General features: G+C 42.3%; 2 protein-coding genes and 1 non-coding gene across 4 annotated transcripts in view; 2 read left to right on the forward strand and 1 right to left on the reverse strand.

Annotated features, from left to right (window-relative positions):
* The first annotated feature begins 427 nt into the window (after window positions 1-427).
* RPUSD2 (RNA pseudouridine synthase domain containing 2) lies at window positions 428-5519 on the forward strand. The gene is made up of 3 exons (XM_049820038.1): window positions 428-876; window positions 1948-2244; window positions 2981-5519. Exons 1-3 carry the CDS (start codon window positions 520-522, stop codon window positions 3791-3793), a joined length of 1467 nt encoding a protein of 488 aa, XP_049675995.1. The 5' UTR covers window positions 428-519; the 3' UTR covers window positions 3794-5519.
* Window positions 5520-7793: 2274 nt separating this feature from the next.
* Window positions 7794-7875, reverse strand: TRNAS-GCU (transfer RNA serine (anticodon GCU)). Its single transcript has one exon. It is a non-coding gene; the product is annotated as a tRNA-Ser (tRNA).
* A 444-nt stretch (window positions 7876-8319) lies between these two features.
* The window catches only part of KNL1 (kinetochore scaffold 1), a 31941-nt gene continuing 16138 nt past the window's right edge, over window positions 8320-24122 (forward strand). The window contains exons 1-11 of one of the 2 annotated variants that reach the window (XM_049820918.1): window positions 8320-8384; window positions 11271-11346; window positions 11769-11808; window positions 12053-12112; window positions 13696-13757; window positions 14272-14327; window positions 14797-14836; window positions 15981-16018; window positions 16366-16418; window positions 17928-23177; window positions 23941-24085. In XM_049820918.1, the coding sequence (XP_049676875.1) occupies window positions 11306-11346; window positions 11769-11808; window positions 12053-12112; window positions 13696-13757; window positions 14272-14327; window positions 14797-14836; window positions 15981-16018; window positions 16366-16418; window positions 17928-23177; window positions 23941-24085 (5785 nt within the window). In that variant the 5' untranslated portion in view covers window positions 8320-8384; window positions 11271-11305. Of the gene's footprint in view, window positions 8385-11211; window positions 11347-11768; window positions 11809-12052; window positions 12113-13695; window positions 13758-14271; window positions 14328-14796; window positions 14837-15980; window positions 16019-16365; window positions 16419-17927; window positions 23178-23940; window positions 24086-24122 lie in introns of those variants that run through there. The other variant, XM_049820919.1, reaches the window with a different exon arrangement.

Raw genomic sequence — 24122 nt, forward strand, 5'->3', positions numbered from 1 at the left:
ATGTGTCAAAGCTTAATTCCGAGAGCATGTTCTCTCCCTGTCTTGCATCAACTAATTTAATCTCTGGTAACAACACTGAGAACTTGGGGGTTGAGAAGCATCCTGATCTCTCTGCTTTTCCCCGGTGTGCCCTGCCTTCTGGTGCTTGGCCGCCCCGGCGGCTGCAGCGGGAGGCCTTCAGAGCGGCGGGTGGGCCGCGGTGAGACTTAAGAGGCTTTTCTGGAACAGTTCTGGGGGAGGAACTGCCCCTTCGTGCCGGTGTCGTCCCGGTAAATAATGGCGTTCCCGCTGGGCCCTGCCGCCGCCTCCTTCCCTCACCTGAGGCGAGGGGGGCGGGAGAGGCGACAGCCGCACGAGCGCGGGGGGGGGGGCGTGGCCTCGCGGTGATTGGCCGCGCCCGCGCTCTGCCTCACGCCGCGCCCCGCCCAGCGGCGCGCCGGCGCGCTGTGGGCAGCGCGGGTGCGGTGGGTGGCGGGGATCGGGGCCCGGTCGCCGCGCCCGCCCTTTCCCCGCGGCCGTATGGCGGAACCGGGCCCCGGGGACAAGGAGGAAGCGGCGCCGGCCCCTAAGAAGCGACGGCTGGCGGCCGGCGAGCGCTACGTTCCGCCACCGCGGAAGTTGAGCGCGGGCGTGAGCTTCGGCGCCGAGCACTTCGCCGAGACCTCCTACTACTTCGAGGGAGGGTTGCGCAAGGTGCGGCCCTACTACTTCGATTTCCGTACCTACTGCAAGGGCCGCTGGGTGGGCCGCAGCCTCCTGCACGTCTTCAGCACCGAGTTCCGCGCCCAGCCCCTCGACTACTACCGCGCCGCCGCCCGCGCCGGCCGCCTCCGCCTCAACGAGGAGCCCGTTCGCGATCTGGAGATCGTGCTGAAGGTGGGCACCCCGCCCCGGGGTTGGGGAGGGCTCCCGGTGAGGAGCGTGGCGTGTCCGGCCCGGTAACCCAAGGTGGGAGAGCCCAGGTTGGCTCTGGCGGTGAGCGTCGTCCCGAGCGGTGCGGTGGGATAACCCCATGGTGGTGGTGGTAATGGCAGCGGTGTGCCAGGGGAGATCGGGTGGCCCAGGGGTTATCGATTAATACGTATAATGTGATCGAAATAACCAGGGAATTGCTAAAGTTCTGTATAGTCCCCCCCCCCCATCAGTTAATATTTAAAACAGGGAAGTGATAACTAGACATGATTTTGGGTTTAGGAATAAACTGTTAGACAAAAAGGCTTTGTAGATGGGTGGAATGCTTGCGTCAGAAAAAGTAACGGATCGTGGTCTGATCCGTAAAACTTGAAGAACCGCTTGGAACTGCCAAGACAGAGTAAGAAGTAGGTAGAAGCTAATTCCAATGGGGAGAGATCATGACCACCTACTCAAATGATACCACCTACTCAAAAGAAGGCAGTGAAGGAAGAAGGCAGAGTCTGCGCACTAATTTACGTGAGAGGCGAAGAAGAAAGAACCAATCCTTAAGGGAAATAATAATGAATATGTATTATTTAAATATATAAATGGGGGAATTTTTCAGACAAAGGTGTGCTGTCTTGAAACGGGCACCCATTTATGCGCATCAGTGAAATTAATTTGAAAATACCTCAACTCTGTGTGTTATTAGCTTGCACACCAGGTAAATGAATCCGCTTTTAGGACAACACAGGGAATCCTGACCCTGGTGGGGTCGGGAATATGTGGATCCTGCAGCTCCACACAGAGCCAGCACACCCCACAGCTTCCTGCTCAGCACCCCAAGAGCTGGCAAGGCACAGAGATACCGCTTAAGACACGTTATCGAATTTGAATGTCGATAAGCAGAGTTGTTGTGCTAAAATACCACATTCCAGGACAAAGGGGCTTTCATTCTGCCCTCCTCCCCTCAGTATCACAAGCGCCCGTTGTGTGTGGCCAGATGGGGTGGTTACGCAGGCTGGATTCACGCTAATTGTCTCTGTCTTGCAGAATAATGATTTTCTCAGGAATACGGTGCATCGCCATGAGCCGCCAGTCACTGCCCAGCCTATCCAGATCTTGGTGGAGGACGATGAGGTGGTGGTTGTGGACAAACCCTCTTCTTTGCCAGTACATCCCTGCGGCAGGTTTCGTCACAACACAGTCATTTTCATCCTGGGCAAAGAGCATGATCTGAAGGAGTTGCATACCATTCACCGACTCGATCGCATGACCTCAGGAGTACTTATGTTTGCCAAGACCGCAGAGGTATCCAAGAGAATCGATGAGCAGGTTCGGGAGAGACAGGTGAGAGCTAAGGGCTGCAGTAGTTTTTGGAGTCTCTTGCACGGTATTTTCTTCAAGCGGGTTAGGTCCAAAGTCAGCCAAATCTATAGTGTAAACGACCACAAGTTGCCAAAACAGCCTGTGGTCACCTGTACTGTTCTTATTGTATTAAGCACGAGAGGCATCGAGAGAAAAAAACTGTCTAAAAATTGAATTGATTTTGGTAATATTAGATTGAAAGGGATCTCCTTCCTTAAGGGATTGTGCAAACTGACTGCGATTGTGCAAAACAGTTAGAGAGCGGTTTTATTTGTAAGTGGAAATGTGTCAGTCATCTAATACTTTTTTTTTTTCAATTTTAAAAGTTTTAGAAGTTTTTCTCATTTTTCCAGTGGCTCTGGACCCAAACAGAACTGTAGCTGTAGGGTATTAGCTTCCAGGATTTGCTTCAAGGCTGTAAACTGAAAGTGACTGAGAGATGGCTCTTGAATTTAATATGAGTAAAATAGTCCTTGCGTTCTTGATTTCCTGACTAGTTGGGGAAAGCATGAGAGAAATTTGGCTTTCATAGCTGATTTTAGTTTGGTTTTTTTTCCCTTCCCTGTTCAGTTGTAATAAAATTTTGGCAGCGTGTTCCCTAAAAACGTATTTCATCGAACAGAAAGAGAGGAGTAGCTAGGGTGGGACTCGGGTGTAATCAGGACAGAGACAGTTTTCTGTTCCGTTTTCTGAGAGTTACTCTTGTATCTCCCCGTAGCTGGAAAAGGAGTATGTCTGTCGTGTGGTGGGGGAGTTTCCAGAACACGAAGTGGTCTGTGAAGAGCCCATACTGGTTGTTTCTTACAAAGTGGGAGTGTGCCGTGTGGACCCCAAAGGGAAATTCTGCAAAACCATCTTCCAGAGACTCAGTTACAATGGTAAGACCAGCGTAGTCAAGTGTCTTCCGCGTACTGGCCGCACGCACCAGATCAGAGTCCATTTGCAGTATTTGGGGCATCCTATTGTCAACGACCCCATCTATAATATGGAAGCCTGGGGCCCTGACAGGGGGAAAGGTGGCAAGATCGATAAAACGGATGAAGAACTCCTTAAGGCACTGGTAGAGGAGCATCGTTCCAAGCAAAGCCTGGATATCTTGGGTCTTTTGGAGGAGGACTTGAACGCCAGCGCTGAAAATAAAGACTCTGGTAATTCGGGTGACTGCACAAAGTCTGCGCAGGCTGATCCGATAAATGAGAACTCCTGCCCTGCCAAGGACACTAAGGATCCTGAGAGGGATGCTAAGGATCATGGGAGAAATGACATAGCAGCTTGTCCACTGAACTCTGTTGCCAGCCTGGAAACACTTGAAAAAAATAAAGAACTTGGTTCCTGTGAGAATCAGGATGGGCAAACAGGAGAAAAGCATTCAGATGAGAAGGACCCTTTGTGCGTGGAGTGTAAAATTACAAGGCGGGACCCATCTCCCAAGGAGCTGGTGATGTACCTGCATGCCTTGCGCTATAAGGGAGCGGAGTTTGAGTATTGCTCCAAGATGCCCGAGTGGGCAATGGAAGACTGGGAGGAATGACCGAGGACATCTGACACCTACGGACATCATTGGTCAGGAAAGCATCTTTTAAAGACCCAAGATTTGTGTTTTCAACGTGGTTGAGGTGAACAAACTGCCTGTGACTTGAGATGGGGGTGGGAAGGATTGCTGGAGCTGGAGAACTGTCCTGACTGCCAATAGGCACTGTAAAAGATGAGCAGGAAAACGGGGCTACAACACTAGGTTTATGTTGCCCTTTAGTGAACTAGCACTTCAGGGCAGCAAATGGCACTCGGCACGGGCAGCTTTGCCTTTTACTTCAACATATTCTGGGTCTGCTGTTGATTATCCACACAGATAATTAAGTGCATGCACTTAAAAGTCCGCAACTGTTTTTTCTTCTGGCCTTCTGCGTTCTTGTATCTGACAACAATAGCTGCTGGAATGTTGTTCAATATGCTGTATGAGACTGATTTTAAAACTCAAACGTTATCACTGAGAATACCATGAGGTAAAGCCAGAGCACTGTGAAGTAGATCCATTTTGTGCTTACTGTTTGTCAGCAAGGTAGGCTTTGCTTTGAAATTGCTCTTTCATTATTTGTTCAAATAATTACTTAGTAACTCTAGGGACTGATCTCTTTATATTGGGCCTATTTTTGGAGGTACTAGTCCCCAGATTTTGTCTTCATCAGATTTATAAGGAGACTGATATAGTAGATTTTTTTTTTCTTGCCTTTCTGTTCTGCTACCTCCCCTGTGACCTGTCTCCTGCCTTCTCTTTTGAGAGCCCATCAATCTCTATCCCTTACACCTTATTGAAAACATCTTCATACTTGAGCAAAAATCCAAAGTAGAGGCCAGTCTGCCATATTTTTTTATTATTATTTTTTATTTTTTTTTTTTACTAAACTGCACTATAGACAGGTTATTTCTGAGTGGTGTGGAATTGTTTTTAATATCACTTCAGTGTGACAGTCGGCTCTAAAGAAAAACAAAAGCTGTTTTATGAACTAGAGGACTTGTTTTAAAATATATTTTATATTAATACGTTTCCAAGATGATAAATACTGCTATAGTTCTTATCAGTGTTTATATGGTTGCTTCTCGGCCTCTGGGAGGGTTATTATAACAACTCTGCTGTCTCAGGTTCTTTGTCTCTTCCCCCCCCCCCCCTCTTTTCTGTATGTGTTGCCAGTAGTAATGACCAGCTCCAGTGACTGCTACAGACAATCAAAACCTTCACCTGGGCAGAGCCGCATTGTTTCAGGACTGTTAGCAGACAGTGGTTTCTAGCTCCGTCGCTCCATATCCACCTCTCTCCATGCCCATTCCTACATAGGGCACTTGCATAGCCTTCTACACTTCTAAAATATTAAAGAAGCCTTTTTTTAAAGGTGAAGAAAGGAATCCAGAGGAGCTGATACTATTCAGCAAGTACGGCAACAGCCTTGCTGGAGTGTGGTCTGCTCTCAGATGATCTCTCCTTGTCATGCTGTGCTCCAGGGAGCTCTAGCTGTTTCTCAGCGCCCCTCCCAAGACGTGGTTTTCATGCAGATCTTTTATTACCAGTTTGCCTGTTTCACAGAGGTTACTGGAGAACTCCCTGCTTCACAGGTGTCAGCTGGGGACCTAAGGTTGGCCAGGCCTGCAGGAACAACTACCTTCCTCCTTGGCAAGGCTCCTAGAATCGCTTGTTGATGATATTACCAGGATCAGAACTTGTGTACCCGAACAGAATAAACCAGTGCTTACCTCTTCCAGTAGCTCAAAGTAGCACGTGATTTCTTTCTCTCCTGGATCATCCAGCTGCTGTGTTGAATGTCTCCATTAAAGTTCACTCAGGCTTGAGCTTTGCTCTTCTACATCCTACCAGGGGTCTCATGGTTCTAATTTAACCACAGATAATATTTTACTTTTTTCCTGCCATCATGTATTAAGGCCAGGTCCAGTACTTAGCTACAGGCAGCTTGCTAAACAAAGGAGAGAAAAGGTCCCCTGTGTTTGAGAGATGACACTAAAAACTAGCGTCATCCACATCTTTCATGCACCAAAATACATATTTCATGTAACTGTAAATGAAACTTGGGCACTCGCAGGGTATAAAATAAGGGTGTCTGCAAGCTATTACTAGCTTTAGATACAAGGGGAAGGTACTAGATTTAGGGGCAACAGTTTTAAATTAGACTTTGTGTCCCAAGTTATATTGTCTGGGGGAGGGTATTTTGTTTTTTATTTTCTTTTCCCTCTCTGTAAGAAATAAGCATCTGAAGGGGATTTTACTGACTTGTGCCAGTAGGTGGAGACTGGATGGCTGAAGGGCCTGATGTGGAACCGGAGCTTAGTGTTGTGTTGTTCGTTTTTCTGGCTACGCATGACTGCAGTTTGCATCCTTTAATTGTCACACCTTGCTGGTCAAGAAACCCCAGGACTTCTGTTTTCAAGATACTTTGAACACTGAAAATTTAAGGTTGATTTCACAAGGAGCCTGCCACCAACTGCACCATGTTTAATTTTAGTTCAGTTCAGAGGTGGTGTCCTGCTGATACGTGCCCTACACACGCACAAGAAGTCAGCATTTGCCGTTTTGCTAATGGGGAAAGTGTTACTTTTAGAGATGTCTTGTGATAAATTCCCATCTAAGATTAGGTCTGCGGTAAACACTGCATCCTGGTTGGGGGGTGATTGTGGGCATAAAGTTACCTGTACAAAGTGTAGGTCCTGGAAGAAGTCCTTTCTCTAGTACAGTTTTATTTTGATATATCTTTTTATGCTACAGCAAAGGACTGGGAGAATGTGCATCTCACCAGCAGCTAAAGCACTTAGCTATACATATAAACCCTCCCAGCAAACCCTGGTGGGAACTTCGCTGTGCCTTACCCACTCATGTAGGATTGACTCTGAATTAACCCCAAAAACATTGCCAAGATGCCCATCTTCCACATGATAACGCTTTTGCAGCTGTGTTTTAGGTGGTCGGTTATGGGCGCCGTTTGTGAGGCTGTAGAGTCACAATCTTGTCCTTCTCTGCACGGGATTTAGTACTTTAAGTGTAGTTAAAACTGCCGCAGTGTGTGCCTGGAAGGCTCGCAGAGCTGTTACAGCAAATTGCTGTGAGAGGCCCCTTCCCCAGCTGCCATGATGTGTTTAGTGGGAGCTCTTTATTCCCTTAACTTCTGCTTCCAGGCTTTTAAAAAGTTAACTATTGATGGATTAAGCAGAGAAGAAAAGCTTTCCAGTATCTCTTCAATACATTCATTCATGTTTCTTAAATAGTCACAGCTTCATGAAAACCAAGGCCGATGGCGGTAATTATTTTTCTAAAGCAAACCTTGGCGTAATTTCCAATGAGGCGCCCGGGTCGGTTTGGCTAGAGCTCCCTCAACCCCTGATCTCGCAAATATTTACCCAAAGCTCCCGCTAAGGACCAGGCCAGTCCGAACGTGACCGAACGTTGGGATTGCAAGAAGGGAGTCGGAAGCGGTTTGTTCCCAGCGGCCTCACAGCTTGTGGCTCCGCAGCAGGGCTGGTTCCTGAGGAGAAGAGAGAGAAGGTGGCCTAGCCGGTGGGCAGGCAGGGACCTGGCAGCTCCGCCGGCCCCACGGAGATCCAGACACCCGGGGCCATGACACTGAAACCTCGCGGGACATCGTCCTGGCACCGCCACAGCCACGGTGGCTGCCCCGGGCGGCGGCTTTGCTCCCTCTTCTTTCTCAAAAATATCAACCCGGGGAGGTGGGAGCTGGAGGGGGTGTCCCCGCGGGACGCCGGCCCCGCGCGGGGTCTGTCCCTGAGGAGCGGCCCTGCCCGCACCCTCCCCCCCCCCCCCCCCATCCTCCACCTCCCCTCACGACCTTGCCCGCGCCACGGGACGCGACCCGCGGGCTGCCGCGGGAGGGCGGCCGGGAGCTCGCCGGGGCTGAACGGGCCGCGCCCTGGGCGGGCAGCAGAGCCAGCGGCAGCGAGCGCGAAGGTCCCCTGAGAGGTGGAGGCGGAAAAAAAAAAAATGGGGAGGGAAAAAAAGAAAAAAAGCTATTTCCCGACGAGGATGGGATTCGAACCCACGCGTGCAGAGCACAATGGATTAGCAGTCCATCGCCTTAACCACTCGGCCACCTCGTCACGACAGCTCCCTTTCTTGCCCAGCCTATAAGAACGTACGGCGACCGCTCCTGGTCTCCTCTCCCGCCCGCCGCTCCCTCTGCGAGATGGTGCCGGCTGCTCGGCCCTTCCTTGGTACAACGCAGAGCGAGGCCACCGCGGGGGAACCGAGCAACCCTGCGCGGGCCGGGCGCCACCGCGCCAGCCTCATCGCTGCCGGCTGCGGGGCGTGCTGGCGAGGGGGAATACCGAAATGGCAGGAGCCGGGCTGAGGCTGCTGAGGCCGCCATGTTGTACGGAACGGCGTGTGCATGGGGGGCGCCATTGCTGTACGGCGGCCGCCGTAGAGCGTCACTCCGCGGTCGTCACCGACGGGGATTTGGCGCGGGGCGCAGGCGCGCCAGGCGGCGGTTGGGTTTGAATAGCGAAGCGGCGGCGGTCCGGTCGCTAAAGGGGCCGGAGGGGCAACAGCGGAGACTAGCGGGGAGCGCCCCGCCGGGGGCTAGGTGTGAGGGTCCTGTCTGAGAGCGGTAGGTGAGACCGGCCGCGGATGGGTCCCGGTGGGGAGAAAGGCGAGAAGAAAGCCCGGCCGGGGGAGCGAGCGCGGGAACGCCTGAGGCGACAGCCGTTGCCTGTCGCTGGGGCGGATCCTGTGCGGTAACGACGGGTGAGGGGAGGGCGGATAAAAGGCGGGAGGAGAAGGTCGGTCCGGCTGGGAGGAGAGGTCCCCCCCGCACCCCTGGCGCCTTTAGAGGCGAGGCGGACAGAGGGTTGCGGGGCCGGGGCCTGAGGAGATTTCACCTGGGGGGTGTTGGGGTCGGGGGTGGCCTCGAAGCGTGAGAGGAATTGCCCCATAAACTGACCGATGAATGCAGTCTTGATCAATACGAAGTAGTTAACGTTTGGGAAAACACGGATAGAAGCGATAAGGAGATGTAAACTAGCATTTGGCGGTCGTTCTGGACAGTGCTCCCAGACTGTCAGCCCTGTCAGGGCGGTAAAGCGAATAACACGGGGAATCGTGAGGGAAACAGCTTGAGAACAAAAAGGAATCGTAAAGAGAGACTAAACAGATTCTTACTCTTCAAGGGGGGAAGATCGAGGAGGGCTTGGGTGGGCATCTGTAAGATCATGAATGAACTGAAAAAAATGATGGAGTGATTCTTTGTGTTTACAGTGTGGAACTGGGATGTACTTAATTATTAAAAATAAGAATTAAAATAGATGCTTTTTCAATTTTTTTTTAATGTCCAATAACAAGGAATTTCAAATCGGTGCCAGATGCTTGTAGGTCAACTATATGTAAATAAGCTCAAAAAAGGATTAGAGAATGACTACTGAGCATGTTGATTGGGATATGGATTCCAGATTAATAGACCTGCTAACAGCAAGTTCCTAGCAGGCTAAACGGGGCTTTCTGTAGCCATGCACTGTTCTTCGAGACACCTGTATGCACGGCCACCTGTTATGTCACTTCTTTGATGTGTTTAGTCTGATGCAGTGCAGCAGTTTTTATGTCCAAAGCATTCAGGCTGCTGGCCAGGGAGCCACTGTGAGGATGCCTGCCTGAAAACAGCGTCTCGGTTTTGTTGCCTCAGAGCTGCAGGCCCTGAAAGCCAAAGCCTTTCCAGCTACCTTTTTGACTGGTACTAACATATATACTGCTACATCTTTGGTGAGGGGAATTACTCTGCAGAGATAAAACAAAAATAAATTAATAAAGTTTTCTTCAGCAAATCAGCTTCTGTGTACAAGTATAATGTAATTCTGGAAAACTTTTCTGGCTCTTATTTGTTATACCTTCACATGCAATGGGTATCTTCAAAATAATGCCTTTTTTCTGTTTAAGCAAACAAATTTACTGGGGGGGGGGGGAATAATGTCAGCTAAGTTTTCTCATCATGCTTTTTTGCCCTGCCTAAACATCATCTTTGAGCAAACTGATATTTCTGAAAAGATTGTTCCTTTTCCCTTCCCCTGTAATTCAAACTCTGCTCTGCCTTGTGAGCAATATCCCAATAATATGCAATAGCATTTTATGTGATTTAGCATTTTGCTAAATCTGGAGCTTCCTTTTGCTACATTAGTTTTAGCTTGGAAAACTAAGACTCAATTTGTGGTTTAAAACACCAACAATGAGGTAACTGGTTTGGTGGACAAGGGAGAGCAGTGGATGTTGCTTATCGGCAGGAATTCATCAGTATGTATGAATACCTGATGGCAAGGTTTAAAGAAAATGAAGCCAAGCTCTTCTCAGTTGTATCTAGTGAAGGAACAAGAAACAATGGGCACAAATTGAAACAAGACATTCCATTTAAAAGTAAGGGTGCAAACAAATGCAGCGAAGATTGAACAGGTTGTCTTGAGAGCCTGTGTGGTTTCCTCTTTAGAGATATTCAAAACCGGAATGGACGATGTCCTGAGCGATCTGCTGCAGCTTGAGTAGGGGTGTGGACTACATGATCTCCAGAGGTCCCTGCGTACCTGAGAGCCTGTGATTCTGTGAAATGCAAAAGCTGAGCAGTTTTGTGCAGATATCTCTATTCTAATTGTAAAACTTAATTGTCAGTCTTACAAAATCACTTAATCCTTGCTTAGGCAAGGGTTTCTCTTACAACATTGCTTGCTGAGGTTTAGTTAGCAAGGGGAGAATAAAATAACGTGATAAATGCTGTCAGATTGCTTATAGCTCTCCTGTAAGTATACTTTGCGTAGCTATTGAGGAAAGGATGCATGTAGATAAAGATAATCACCGAAATCTAGGAAATAGCATGGAAAATTGCATGTATTGATCTTATAGTGTTGATTCTGTGGTACCTTTTTTTGGTGGTCTTTGTCAGGTCCATGGGATACTGAAGTTATGAGGAATATTAACCTGGTATTCAAAGCCCTGAATTTTGATAGAGTTTACAATAAATGTTAGGCAATATTAAGTCTGTGTGAGTACTGGCATCTGTGTGAGTACTGGCATCCTGTCAGGGTGGGTTAATTCATTTTTTCCCCTTATGCAACTTCTGATAAGTTTTGTAGTTTTCTGTGCTAGTGGGAGTTATTTGCATTGACATATGATATTCTTGGGGTGAGGAAAGTATTAACTGAAAAATTGTCTTGTGTGTCAGAGCAAACTAGCAAACTTTGTATTGTATAAGGTTTGATCATATCTATCTCCCAACAGTTACCAGAATCTTAACTTTAAATAAAAGGACACCTAACCAGTAAGACTTAAACTGTTAGCACAGTTGTTTTATAACATCATATATAACAGGAAAATGTGGACTTGAGAGGCCTATTTTACTTCAGTGTATTTCTGTGACTAGAGAAAGACGGAGAGAAAAATCATAGCATTTAAGGCTAGTATCTAGTTGTGGCTGTATGCAATATTATTACTGAGGTTCATTAATATTTTTGGATTTCAGTACTGTGTTTTATAAGAAAAGCACATCCTTCAGAAATGGACAAGATTTATGCAGACCCTCATGTGAATATGGAAAAGTAAGTTGAAACCTTCTAAGAATTTTATTGTGGTATAAATATTATCATTTAGAGGCAAAACTTTTCTTAATCCCTGCAGCATCTCTTGAATGAAATGTGTTTTCCATTGTGAAGAACAACAGGGAGTTCCTCTGATTGTGTGTAGAAAAGCTCTGAGGAAATTTCATAGCAGCGGGCTGTCTGGAGACTAACTGACCATGGGGTTTGGAGGGCAATCTGCTGAATTTTCCAAAGACTATTTTTGGGAACTAGTGCTGGAATGAATGATCTATTCCAAGCAAGCTTGTTTATTTAATTTCACACTTATAAAAATAATGGAGAAATCAATTTATTAGCTTTAAAAATGTGGCAATACTGTTAAAAAAATACATCTTGATTCAACTTTATGTCCTAATACCTGTTTCCTTTTTTCCCCCCTCCAGTGATAATACAGAGCACATCAGAGGGAAGCAACTGTCCTCTGTGAGTAACTTAAGGCATTTGTCAAAAGAAAACCATTTGAGTGAGTGAAGGAAAGAAAGGGAAGCTGTGAAGAGGAACTCGTTTTCTCATCACAGTTGAAGAAAAGCATTCCAAAAGCAGAGGAAGAGCCTGTTAGATTGATATGATTGACTAGGGCACGGGTGGCTCTTATAAAGTCAATCCAGCCAAGTAATAAGTTCTTGTAGTTGGAACTGATCTTCTCAACTATTATATTTTCTTCTAGATTTTAAAGGCTCCACGAAATCCTTTTGATGATCTGGGAAATGGGAGTGAATTGACACAGGTTGGTCTATTAAGTCCTTTCTTGCCAATGCTCTTAACATCTTCAGTTTGCTCTTCAACTTGTCACTGATTAAGCTTTGTCACTATAATAAAATGGGCGTAAAAACTCTTGTAATAACTGCTTAGAAGGTTAATGTTTGGAGCACCAAATATTGTAAGAAATCCATCGAGTTTTTCCTCATACTTCTATTTTACCTCAGAATATTTCTTCTGTCAAGAGGAATGAATAGAGATTAATAGGCATAACTTGCTCCTGCTGTAGTCCATTTGACTTGATGCTTGATCCACCAGTGTACAAGCTGGTATAGTCAGTAAGATGGTTTTACATCTGATAAAAAACCCAAACAAACAAACAAAAAAACCCAGCCTGCCAATTTATTTAAAGTAAAAGCTCAAAATAAACATTTTCTTCTAGATATAAATACAGAATATATTTCATGTTTATAGTGTCTGTTGTTTCTTAGACATTGTAACTATAGGCCTGTTCAGTTCCAGGATTTCTTTTTAAATGTCATTTCTACCTAGGGTGTGTTCTATGGACTAATGTGCTGGTTGCATCATATATTTGTATGATTCATCTGTTGCTGATTACAGAACTTGAAAACTCATTTTTAGCATGTAAGGCTTTCAGTGAAAAAGCCTCTAACAATTTATTTAGAATATGAAACATGAGCCCGAAATATTTACGCACAACACATCTATTTCAAAACTGGGTTGAGTGTCAACAGCGGCTCATAGTCTTCATTTAAACTTTAATGCCCGTTAACAATGATGGACAGTGCTGCTAATGAGCAATGTAAGACTTATCATGTACAATAGTGTGACATCATTCATAACTCTTGTGTTGCTGACATGATTTTAAAAAAAATTGAGTATATTACAGGCTTTGTTAGTCATATGCACACGATGGGTAGTGCCTGGTATGTTAATATGTGTTTTCTTAAACAACGTTCCACTGTCCTGAGACTGAGCTATTTAGTTAGGGAAGCTTATTGTAGACAACTGCACAGCAGTGGTATGATGAATTAGCTTTCCAGTATGTGTAATGTTGCATTGTTACATACCTTGTAACATTGCAGTAGTATGACCATGTAGTCGGTGACACCATTTAACCAATTCGATAGGAAAATGGTGACTTCGATTCTTCAGTGAATCCTTCCCTTTCTCCCATGAAGAGAAACCACTATTAATGGGTTTTTTCAGCTCTGGTAAGGGAAAACTAAAGAAAAAAAATCCTGTGACTCTCTTGCTAAGCAACTACATATATTTGCCCTAGTATGCCAGACAAAAATCCTTATAACTGGTATTCTGCTTCTTGTGTTTGAAACCAGGCAGTTCTCACCAAGTGATCTTTAGGTCCTACTTCTTGTGAGATGGGTGTCTATATCAGGAGAAGTTGGAGAACTATAAAGTAGTTTAAGGATGTTGGTAAATATCTGTTGTACTTGCTAGGCTCATAGATTATTATTTTGAGGGGGGTTTGGTTTTTTTGTTTGGCTTTGTTTCATGAAAAGCTATGCTTATTGTGGCTTATGGGTAAGAACAGTTCTCTGTATATCAAAGTGTTGTGTTCTTTATTGTTAGGATATCAATACAGAAAAACGTAGGAAAACCTCTCGCCGTGTCAGCTTTGCGAACACCATAAAGTAAGTTTGACCCGAAGGATGCAGATCTACGTCCTTTATTTAAGTATAAAATGCAGACTATATATAGGTAATAATCTGGTACCCCCCTTAAAATGCAGGCTATATATAGGTAATAATGTGGTATCCCCTAGAACAGCTGTTTGCATGCATTTGTGAGTATTCAGTGAAGGCAGACTGGTGGCTGCTGTTAAGTTGATTTTGAGCCCTAAGAGAGCCATTATTCATTTTCTCTTCTTAGCTAGAAAAAAAGGGTTCAGTGAATTTAATACAATTAAGAATTTTTGTTTCCTATTAAATTTTTTGTGATTTCCATCTTAAGTATGATAATGACATCTTTATGCTGGAAAATATGGTTGGGTTCAGTAAGCTTCTGGCTTTTGATATCTCATTTCAGAACATACTATATGGAAAAGATTGAAATTAGGGCTGATTTATTTTACTTTTTTTTTTTTTTCTTCAAAACAGATAGTCTTGTGGTTTTCAAAAACTGGGTTGTTTTGTTTTGTTTTCTTAGCTGCAGAGTTTTCCAGCGAGATCTTAAGAATAACACAGCAGAGAGAGAAAGTACAGGTAAAATTCCTTTCTTTTCTCCTGGTAGGATTCGCAGACTATTAGCAGCAAGATTTTAGCCTGAATTTAAGAAGTCAGGCCTGTCAGTCACAGGTAAGGAACAATATGGTCAGCTGTTTATCATGGACTGGCTGAAAACCCGTTACTTACTGGTATTGTGGACCTTGTAGCTCAGAAAAAAGAATTATTTTCTTAGACAAAATGCACCTAGAACAAAATCTGCCTTGGAGATTTAGATCAAAAGAAGGCTGAGCAGAATATGATATTCACTCTGTCAAAGACTGCCTAGAAGAATCTGAAAAGCTAATGCATTTTCAAGTACTTGGCTTCTCTGGGTTTTTGCCATGTTAAGAAGGCACATCAAGAGTGAGAACTTCAGAACATTATTTTCTGTGCAGTTTACTCTTGTCACTGAATGGTTTGAGCATGCTTCTCGCATTGTAATGTCTAATTTCCTTACTATTTTTAGAATGTGCAGCAGATACGAGGAATGATGTCCTGCTTAATCAGTAAGTTTGAAAAAAACCTCCCATGACTATAGAGTTCTGTCCTGCAAATACATTTCTTCAATGACATGCAACCATCAAAATATTACTCCTCAAAGAAATCCAGCATACATATTTATTTAGATATAAAATTGCTCTGTGCTTTTGATTGATAAGAGAAGGGATACAGCAAAAAAAGCATATAACTTTTGGTCACTCACAAAAATATAGCAGTTTCTGAAAATTGAACAATTATGGCTTGAAACTGCTTCCTTCCAAAGCTGATTGCTTGGCAATGTTTTCCAGAAAAAAACTAGCAGTTTCCATACCTGATAGACGTTGTCTTCAATATTTATTACAATAACTTTTTCCCTCAGAGGTAGAGAAACTGTTAGTCTGGCCTTAAAGTTCTTGTCTAGATAAAACACAATGATGGGATTTTTAAAATTAAAATGACCTGGAAAGTAAAATAACAGATTTAGACAATTTCTATGTATGAAGGGGAATTTCTTACATTTAAATATATATAGCAAGGAAACAGCTTATTGTACAGCTGTAGTTTACTCATGTTTTTAAAGGTATCAACCCAATATAGTAACATATGTGTGTGTGTGTGTGTGTGCGCGCGCACATGTGCATATATATATATACATACACACATATAAAAAATAAAATTCAGGGCTCTAGCTAAGGTTTCTTGGTCTTGAAAGGACAATCAATAAAAGAGTGGAGAGCAGAAGGCATTAGAAGTTAGACAGAAAACCACACAAGTTGGACATTGTATCTGGCCTTTTGTTTTACAGAGAAATTATCTGAGGCTTTAGGAACACAGCTTCAGTTTCCCAAAAAGGAAGGAATAATTAAAAGTGGAAGGCTTGAGTTAAAAATAACGAATTAATCTTTTATCTTTTTTTACTTGTCACTGAGGAATTAAAATGCCATCTGTATCTTGAACAATGGCTTTTGGTATGCTAAGATGAGAGAATCTCATGGGAAAATAAGATTGCAACTTAAATTAGAATATACTGAAGACATATAAATAGTGTCTGGTATCTGCTGCCTCATCCCATATGAGCTATGCAACAATTCTCTGCCTTTTCAGTATACTGCTGAAGCTTTCTGTTTTGAAATCTTTAAACAAACTGTTTACCTAACCCACCTTTTGTAGAAATGAAGAACCTGAAGCTGTTCCACGCGAGATCACTGGTGAGTTTGGAAATAGATTTAGTAACAAAATTACTATCATTATCCAAAACTATTGATTCTGTGTGAATAATTTTAACATGCCTAGAACAATCTCCCTGACTGAGATGACTATGCATGAACAGGCTTTGTCCCGTGAGGCTGTTTACAAGCATTGCATTGTAAAAGTATGGGTAGCTCTTCCACATGCTGAAGGGAGTACTGAAATGAAAATATTTTTCAGGATATATTTGGTTTTAATTGTACTTACTCAGTGGTATTTGTAAAGCAAGCACATAGATCTTCAGCTCAGTGGATAAAATAATACAAAAATAGTGCAACAAATAGAGTATTTCCTTTTCTTTCAACAGGGATGAACACTTTGCTTCATGCCCCTATCCAGGCACTGGTGCAGCAGACTGAGGTATATGAAGGCTTTTATTTTTTTTGGTGCTGGAAATATGAGTGTCCAAAATATATTCCAATAATTTGTGTGGTAAAGATGAAAAATGTAACTCAACTGCCTAAAAAATAAATCCTCGTATTCACATAAAATTCTCCTGAAAGCTAATCTTCTATATTTTGAAGTATTTTGCTAATCTGATAGGCATTATACTGCAGTATTGATAACTCTTGCTTCTAAAATTGCTTGCTAACTTTTCAGTACCTGAGCTAGTTCCTCCATTCTTTTCAGTTCTTATCTAAGAATATGCAAAGGAGCTTATGTTTCAGATAGGTATGGTTATGTATTTTTCTCTCATGTATTACTCTCTGCTTGTGTATTTTTTTCTTGTATGGGTAGAATGGATATGCACAAATGTACTCTGTTCCTGCTGCTAAAAAGCTTTAGACAAATGGCAATGATTAGCATGAAAAAGTAACTGAATTTCTTCAGCTGAATCAAGTAATAACACACAAAATTCTTAGCTAAGACCTTCACAGGCACAATTGCACAGAAATCCTGAACTGTGTTACATGTCAGTACATGTTATGGCACTGTGTTGTTAAACAAAGCAATTGTCAAAACAGTCTCCCTTACTGCAATGGCTTCCGACTTTTATGTTGAGTTTAAAGATATGGCTTAAAAACATGTGTTAGCTCTTGTTAATGAATGTTAAAAACTAAACCAAAACAAAACAAAAAAAGCCATACAGTTAAAATCCTAGTGTGGATGAGATGTATACCATGAGGCTATAAAGGTCAGATTGAAACTCTGTCTCTCCTTGTTTTGGGTAATGTATATGGTTGTGCTTCTAGTAGATTTCATTTCTTGCATTTATAAAATAGCACATGTAATTTGAAGCAAATGTGAAGCTATTCTTAATATATTCATTATATTTGATAAAATACAGTATTATATCTTGTTACTGGCCAATTTTTTCCCACAGTTTTAAAACGGTAAATCCTCTCTATTAAAGACACTAAAATCTCCCTAGTCAGTGGTGGAAAAAGTAATTTAAAACATCCAACTTGGTGCTGCTGCTTTGGGGCACATGCGTAATACCTTTGGGGCAAGGTTTTTGCCTGCAGTTGGGGTGGGGGAAAGGCAGAAACCACACTGCAGAGATATAGAAAATACTGATCCATAATACTCAGTAATTGTTCCATGCTTATCAAGATATGTCTACATATGAAGACTTTGTCCAACACTAAAACCGAGACACATTCTTTCAAAAAAAGCTGTTTAAATATTATATGCTTTAATAATTAAGTTGTCATCCTTTCCTTGAATATGTTATTCCTCAAGGAGGACTGAAATCAGTAGTACTACTTCCCCCCCCCCCCCCCCCCAAAAAAAAAAAAAAAAAAAGGTGTAAAGATAGAGCTATGACCTTAGGAGTGCATTAGTTGACTTTTGGTTTAAATAGAATAAACCATAATATCATTTGGTTTAAGTGTCAGTAACTGTAATTTCTTTCTCTTTTTATTTTAGTGGCATGATGCAGACAGTGCCATTCAAAGAACAAATAGGCATGACACCACCCTCATCTTTTCGGATGAAAATGAAATGGATATGACAGCTAGTCACACTGCAGTGATTACACGTAACCTGAAAAACAATCAAGCTGACGAAACTGAGAAAATAGATATCACATCATTTCTGGCTGGGTTAAACTCTAACAAAGGAAAGGCAGAAATGAGCAAAGAATTTCATTTTTTTTCTGACCCTACAGACCATTCATGCCTATCTTTTGAACAGAAGGAAGATGCTACTACTGTAAAAAAAATAAATTTCAATGAATTTTTGATGAGCTTGAAGTCAAATGGAAAGCCACTCAATCCTACTGAGGGACCTGAAAAAGAGAATGTTTTTTTTGACCCTTCACAAGTCTCGGAAGACATGGCACAATTGTCGATGGAATTTGTATATTCTTGTGAACAACTGGACACCTGCAATGCAACAAAAGTCTTTACAGGGCAAGATGATGGAATGGAAATGACAAAATGCCAGGCATCTGATGTAAAAGCTATGTTTCCTGGTATTTGTGAAGCTCCACCAGAGCAATTACTGTGTGCGGATGTTACTGAGGCATTCGTAGATGATGGAATGGATATGACAACTAGTCACACTGCAAAAATGTCTTTTCCCTTCTCCAGTGTCAGGAATCAAAATCTAAACTCCAAAAAGGATTTCCCATCTGCAGAGGTAGATAATGCTGTATTAAAGAGAGCACTTAATCAGCACTTAATTGTTCAGCACCACCCTCAACTTTGTACAGACAAAAAACTAGTAAATGTTGAGGACAGACGAACTCCTACAGTGCTGCAAACTGTTAAACAAGAGGCCAGAACAATGTCTGCGATCCCAGGATCCGTTTCTTCTGAGACTGTCTTCCGAGGTGATAAAACTGTTGTTTTTTCTAAATGTGATGACATGGAAATTACTGGGAATTACACAGATGTAATCTATAATGACAGTACCAAAGAAATGAACAGTTCATGTCATAAAACTTTTGAAAATCCAGTTAATACAAACTCTTCACTAGCAGAAAACAGATGTCCAGCACATGGTGATAGGGATGTTGCAAAGAGTCTAATGTCTTTAGATAATCGAGCTTCTCTGTCATATAAAAATAGCACGCTTGAACCATCTTCGGGCTCAGATGAACAAATCAAAAAAGTGACCCGAGATCACGGGACTGCTTCAGTGAATGTTGGTTTTGATTCGTGTACAAATTCAGTGTCTACTGGTGTTTCTAAGAGTACACTTCAGCACAGACTAGCAAACTCTGAACTCGTTTCTCTGCCAGGTGAGAAGACAGTAATATTCTCAGGAGAAGATATGGACTTGACTAAAACATGTGTTGTCAAGGATGATGGAAAGAATATTGAAAATGAACCTCCTGCTGAAATGTTCATCCCTGTCACCTGCAAACCTCACTTTCTTGAAAACAGATCTACAGCTCCCAATTTAAATGAACAGGAAGAAATGGAAATAACTAAATGCCATGCTGTTGTCATTGATGATCAAAGCAATGGGATAACTGCAGAAGCAAAACAAATTCATTGTAAAATAATTCCAAGAAAGAACCAGAACAAAAATGTCAGTGAAGGTGCAAATTCTTTAGATATGGACAAGGAAAATCTTGAGCTGATCGGTATCAATGGGAATATTAAAAGAAGCCAGGCTATAGAAAGGAATACTAAAGATCTTGAGGTGATAATGGTTGATAAGAAGCTTGGAAAAACAAACTTTCAGGCAAGTGGTCCAAGTTCCTGTGCAAAGAGTGCATGTTCATTACAAGAGCAAAAGAGAGAAGTCTGTGAGAATATTGTCAACACCTGTGCATTCATGTCTTTGCAAAATCAAAAAGTTGATGTATCTCAACCTTTGGAAAAAAACCTAAACACTTCAGTTTCCTGCACAAATGACAAAATGGGCATGTTTTCCGATGATGAAAACATAGACATATCCAAAACTCATCCTGCTGCCTTTGTTGCTCCTCTTAATACAGTACAAGAATACGAGAATAATTGTAATCAAAATAATGTAATATCCAAGCAGCTGCAAAACCAGACCTTCCAGTTTTCTGGTAGTTCTGGTGTAGATATCACAAGTCAGACTGCAGCAATAGAATGTGGGAATTTGAAAATGAAGACAAATAAGCAAACTGTTACTCCTTTGGCTCCAAATGGTTCATTTATTTTCAGTGATGAGTTTGCTGCCTCTGGAATGAAAGGAAATGAACAACTTGGAACAATACTAGGAATAGACGCAGATTGCCAAAACTCAGACAGGCAAGAGAAAACCCATCCTATGAAGGCAGTAAACAAAGTATTGCCAACTCAAGTACATTCTGAGAGAGATTTTTCAATTGGTAAAACAGTTTCTCCAGAAGAGGATTTTAAAAATCCTCACTCAGTTGATAGCCTGCACTTAAGGGGTGCTGAAGAGCTGTTACTAGCCAATACGTCTGAACCACATCAGGGAAATTCCCAATTGCCTTTGTTTTTGGAAAAGTCAGTTGTGTTTCCCTCTGGTGAAAACATGGACTTGACTGGAAACTGTGCAGTAATGGTTCCTGATTACAACATCAATGCTGTTTTATCAGAAAGAAAAGCAGTACCTGGATACCTTGTTCAAGGTGAAAATAAAATAATGGCCTTAAAAAAAGGGGTCATGATGACAATAAATAGTCAGGAGCAGCCTGCGTGCAATGTGCATTCCTTGGTATCTGGCAAGAAAATGTTAACCGTGAGTGGTTTAAAACATTTGCCTTTTGCAGATGAGAAAACTACTGTATTTTCAGAAGATGCTGATATGGACATCACCAGAAGTCATACAGTTTCAGCAGACAAAATAATTTTGCAGTGTAAAAGTTCAAATGATTACACATCCTTAATTTCTGGAGATAAAACTTGTGTTTTCACCTACAATGATGACATGGAAATAAGTAGACTCGATACTGTTGCAGTTGATAAATCTATGGAAAAAGTTGCATCTCAAGGAATGTTTAACACAGCTAAAAGGACTGGAAGGAAAAGCTTGAAGGAATCAACAGGTGAAAAGACTGTTTTATTTTCACTGAGTGATGAGAATAATGACATGGAGATCACAGAAAGCCATACGGCTGCAATAGGCCATGAAATTGTCTCGCAAAATGAGGGAGGGCTTCATTCTGTCTCTTCAGCTCATCCTGTTAAAACTGTTATGTTCACAAGTAGCCAGGCTGACATGGACATTACTGAGCCTTGTTCTGCTGATAAAATTACCATAAAAGTTGTATGTGATGATAAACTGAACTTGGATAAGGAGGTTGGGCAGCAAGCACTTTCAAATAGTGAAGCTACTATGTTTGCTATGGATGATATGGAAATCACTAAAACCCATAATGTAGCTTTGGAAGAAAACTCTCTGCGAGGCAGGCAACCCAATCAGTCTGTTCCTTTAACTTCCACAATTATGTTTACGAGTTACCAGGCTGACATGGAAATGACTGAGTCTCACTCTGTTGATGAAAGTATTGAAAGAGTCTTTTGTGAAGATAGATTAAACCTGGCTAAGCAGGTTGGACAGGAGGCTGTTTCAGATAGCAATACTGGCATTTTTACTTTGGCTGAGGATATGGAGATCACTAAAATTCATACAGCTGTATTAAGTGGTGAAATTGATGTACAGGATGGAGAGTACATTCCAGCCATTTCTGCAGTTCCTGCTGATAAAACCATTGTGTTTACCCACAGCCAAGATGATATGGAAATAACTGCATCCCATACTACTGCTGTTAATAACAATATTAATGGATTTGAGAACCAAGAAATGTCACATAAAAGCACTCAGCAACCAGACTTGCATAGTGTGTTGTCTTCTTGCAGAGATGAAATAGATTCCCTGCATACACAGGACCTGAATCGTGAATATCATACAAAATCTAAGGATAAGTCCAGCCTTCTCTCTTCTGCTTCATCAGCCGCAGCATTTCCTAGTGAGAAAGGAGCCATTGAAGTCCCCAGTGGCACAACACCACATTCTGTTTATTCTGTCTCGCTTCCAGAAGAGACTATGGGTTTACAGACACCACAGGATCTTGACCTTCCCACGGATAATTCTGTCCCTGTAAGCAGTGAACAGGATCTCATACTGCCAGAAAACCTGAAATCAAAGAGAGTTTCTTTTAAGCTTCCAAGTAATGGGCCCATGGATTGCAGTGAAGAAAGTAGTGATTTGGTATCCAGTGTTTTGCATCCCATCCAGCAATCAGCTTCTTTGAAGGGTTCTCCAGATGCATGTAATACTCGGAGAAACCAAGTATTGAAAGATGATTCATCTAGACATGAAGATTTAGCTACAGATTTAGGCTTGGCTGGAGCAAGCCTTGTTCCTGTTTCTGACAAGGAATCAAAGGAAAATGAGGGGCTGTCAGCTGAAGGGGAAACACCTCCAAAAGACTTTCAAATAAACTCTGAACAAACTAAGCAACTTTTGGTTGGTGACAGTCCAAGAGATCAAATAGATCCTGCTCTTGCACCTGAATTATCAGGTATTTTAAATGTTTGTTCAAAACTGGAAAATATTAGATGGAAATCTGCAGTTCTCTCCATTTCTGAAACTGCTTTTTCTGACCAGTTGCCCAAATCATCAATTCAGCCAGACAATACCTTGAGGTTAGGAAAAAATACTCTAAATGAACCAAATAATTTATTTTATACCAAAGAGCAGGAGAACACATGTCTTGAATCTGGAGCTGCTCCCATAGATGCAAATTTAGGGATGGCACTTAAGGATAAGTATCAAGGAATAAATGTCCCTCTAGGTATCTTCCAGCCTAAATTACCAAACAGAAGAAATTCTTCTGTTTCTAGTGTACAAGATGTAAATGCAAAATCTTCAGACAAAGGAGAAGCAGCAGTTTCAGAAGTAAGCATAAACACTGGTGAAACCCCAGGTAACAAGAAGTCTAGTAGGCAGAACTTCAGCCCTTCTCAGTTTATAGCGGAAGAATTTCTTCCTGTCTGCCTCGAAGAAATGGATTCAAATGAATCTGTAAGCTCTGAACTCATGGAAAATGCTTGCAATGAGATAAGCAAAAACCAAATCTCCCACAATGAAAAGAATCAATTTGAAGAGACAAGAACTTGCAACACAAAAAGAGCTTTGGAACAAGGTGAGGAGGATCCTCAAAGTCCAAAGAAGGTCAAGAGGGATGAAAACTTGGATGGTGAGGCCTCTCAAGACTTGCAGGTGAGCCTAATCACTCATTATAAGGATACAATGAAGACTAACAGGAATTATGTTTAAATTTTGGGGTGGAAGCAGATCTATTGGTAGGTTTTCTTGTTTCTCTTAACCACCAGTTTGCTGTCATTTTGCTATGTCATCCCCAGTATTTTTCATTGTTTTGCCAAAATAGAAGAATCAGGTTGATGCATGCTACTTTCCCGAACCATGGAAAAACAGATAGAATAAGGGATATGCCAATTTTAAGTCATTCTTTCCAGAGTATCCTTTTAATCCTTTCTCAACTGGATACTCTTAGTCCTCTGAACTAAACTATTTGCTAGTTGTTGCTTAGGTACGATGATAGCATAAGGCCTAAGGCAATTATTTAAAATCCAAACATGGTAGTTTAAATTAGCTTTTTTATAGGCAGCACAAATTGCAGTTGAATCAAGAAAATCTGTGCAAATATGGAACATTATTCTGACCATAAAAGTAAGTTTGTAATCATCAGTATAAACTTTCTAGTTCTAAAAGCTGGAATAGTGTGCTGTGGTGGCTACTACTGTGATTGAGAAATGAATGAAGGCTTTTGCAGCTCTACTTCCTATATGTCATGGTAGAAAATGGCTTAACTAGCCATACGCTGGTTTGTCATGCTGATTAGATATAAAATGTGTTGATATTAAAAATGAAACAATTCTGAATGTCAGTAAACTACTGATCAACTTAATTCTTGTATTGTTTCATATAAATCTTTTTTTTTTTTTTAACTTGCTAATATTAGGCATCTTTTGGCACCGTGTCTCAAAGCCAAGTAGAAGTTCATGAAAGTGAAGATCCTCCAAATCTATCAGCTAAAAGCCCTGATTGTACTCATGCCAGCACCAGCAGCTCTCTGGATTCTGTTAAGGCTGACATAGACTTGACAAGTAAGACTTCCTATGTGGTAATGGTCTGAAACACCTG

This window comes from Accipiter gentilis, chromosome 17, assembly GCF_929443795.1.
Source record: "Accipiter gentilis chromosome 17, bAccGen1.1, whole genome shotgun sequence".
NCBI classification, from domain to species: Eukaryota; Metazoa; Chordata; class Aves; order Accipitriformes; family Accipitridae; genus Astur; species Astur gentilis.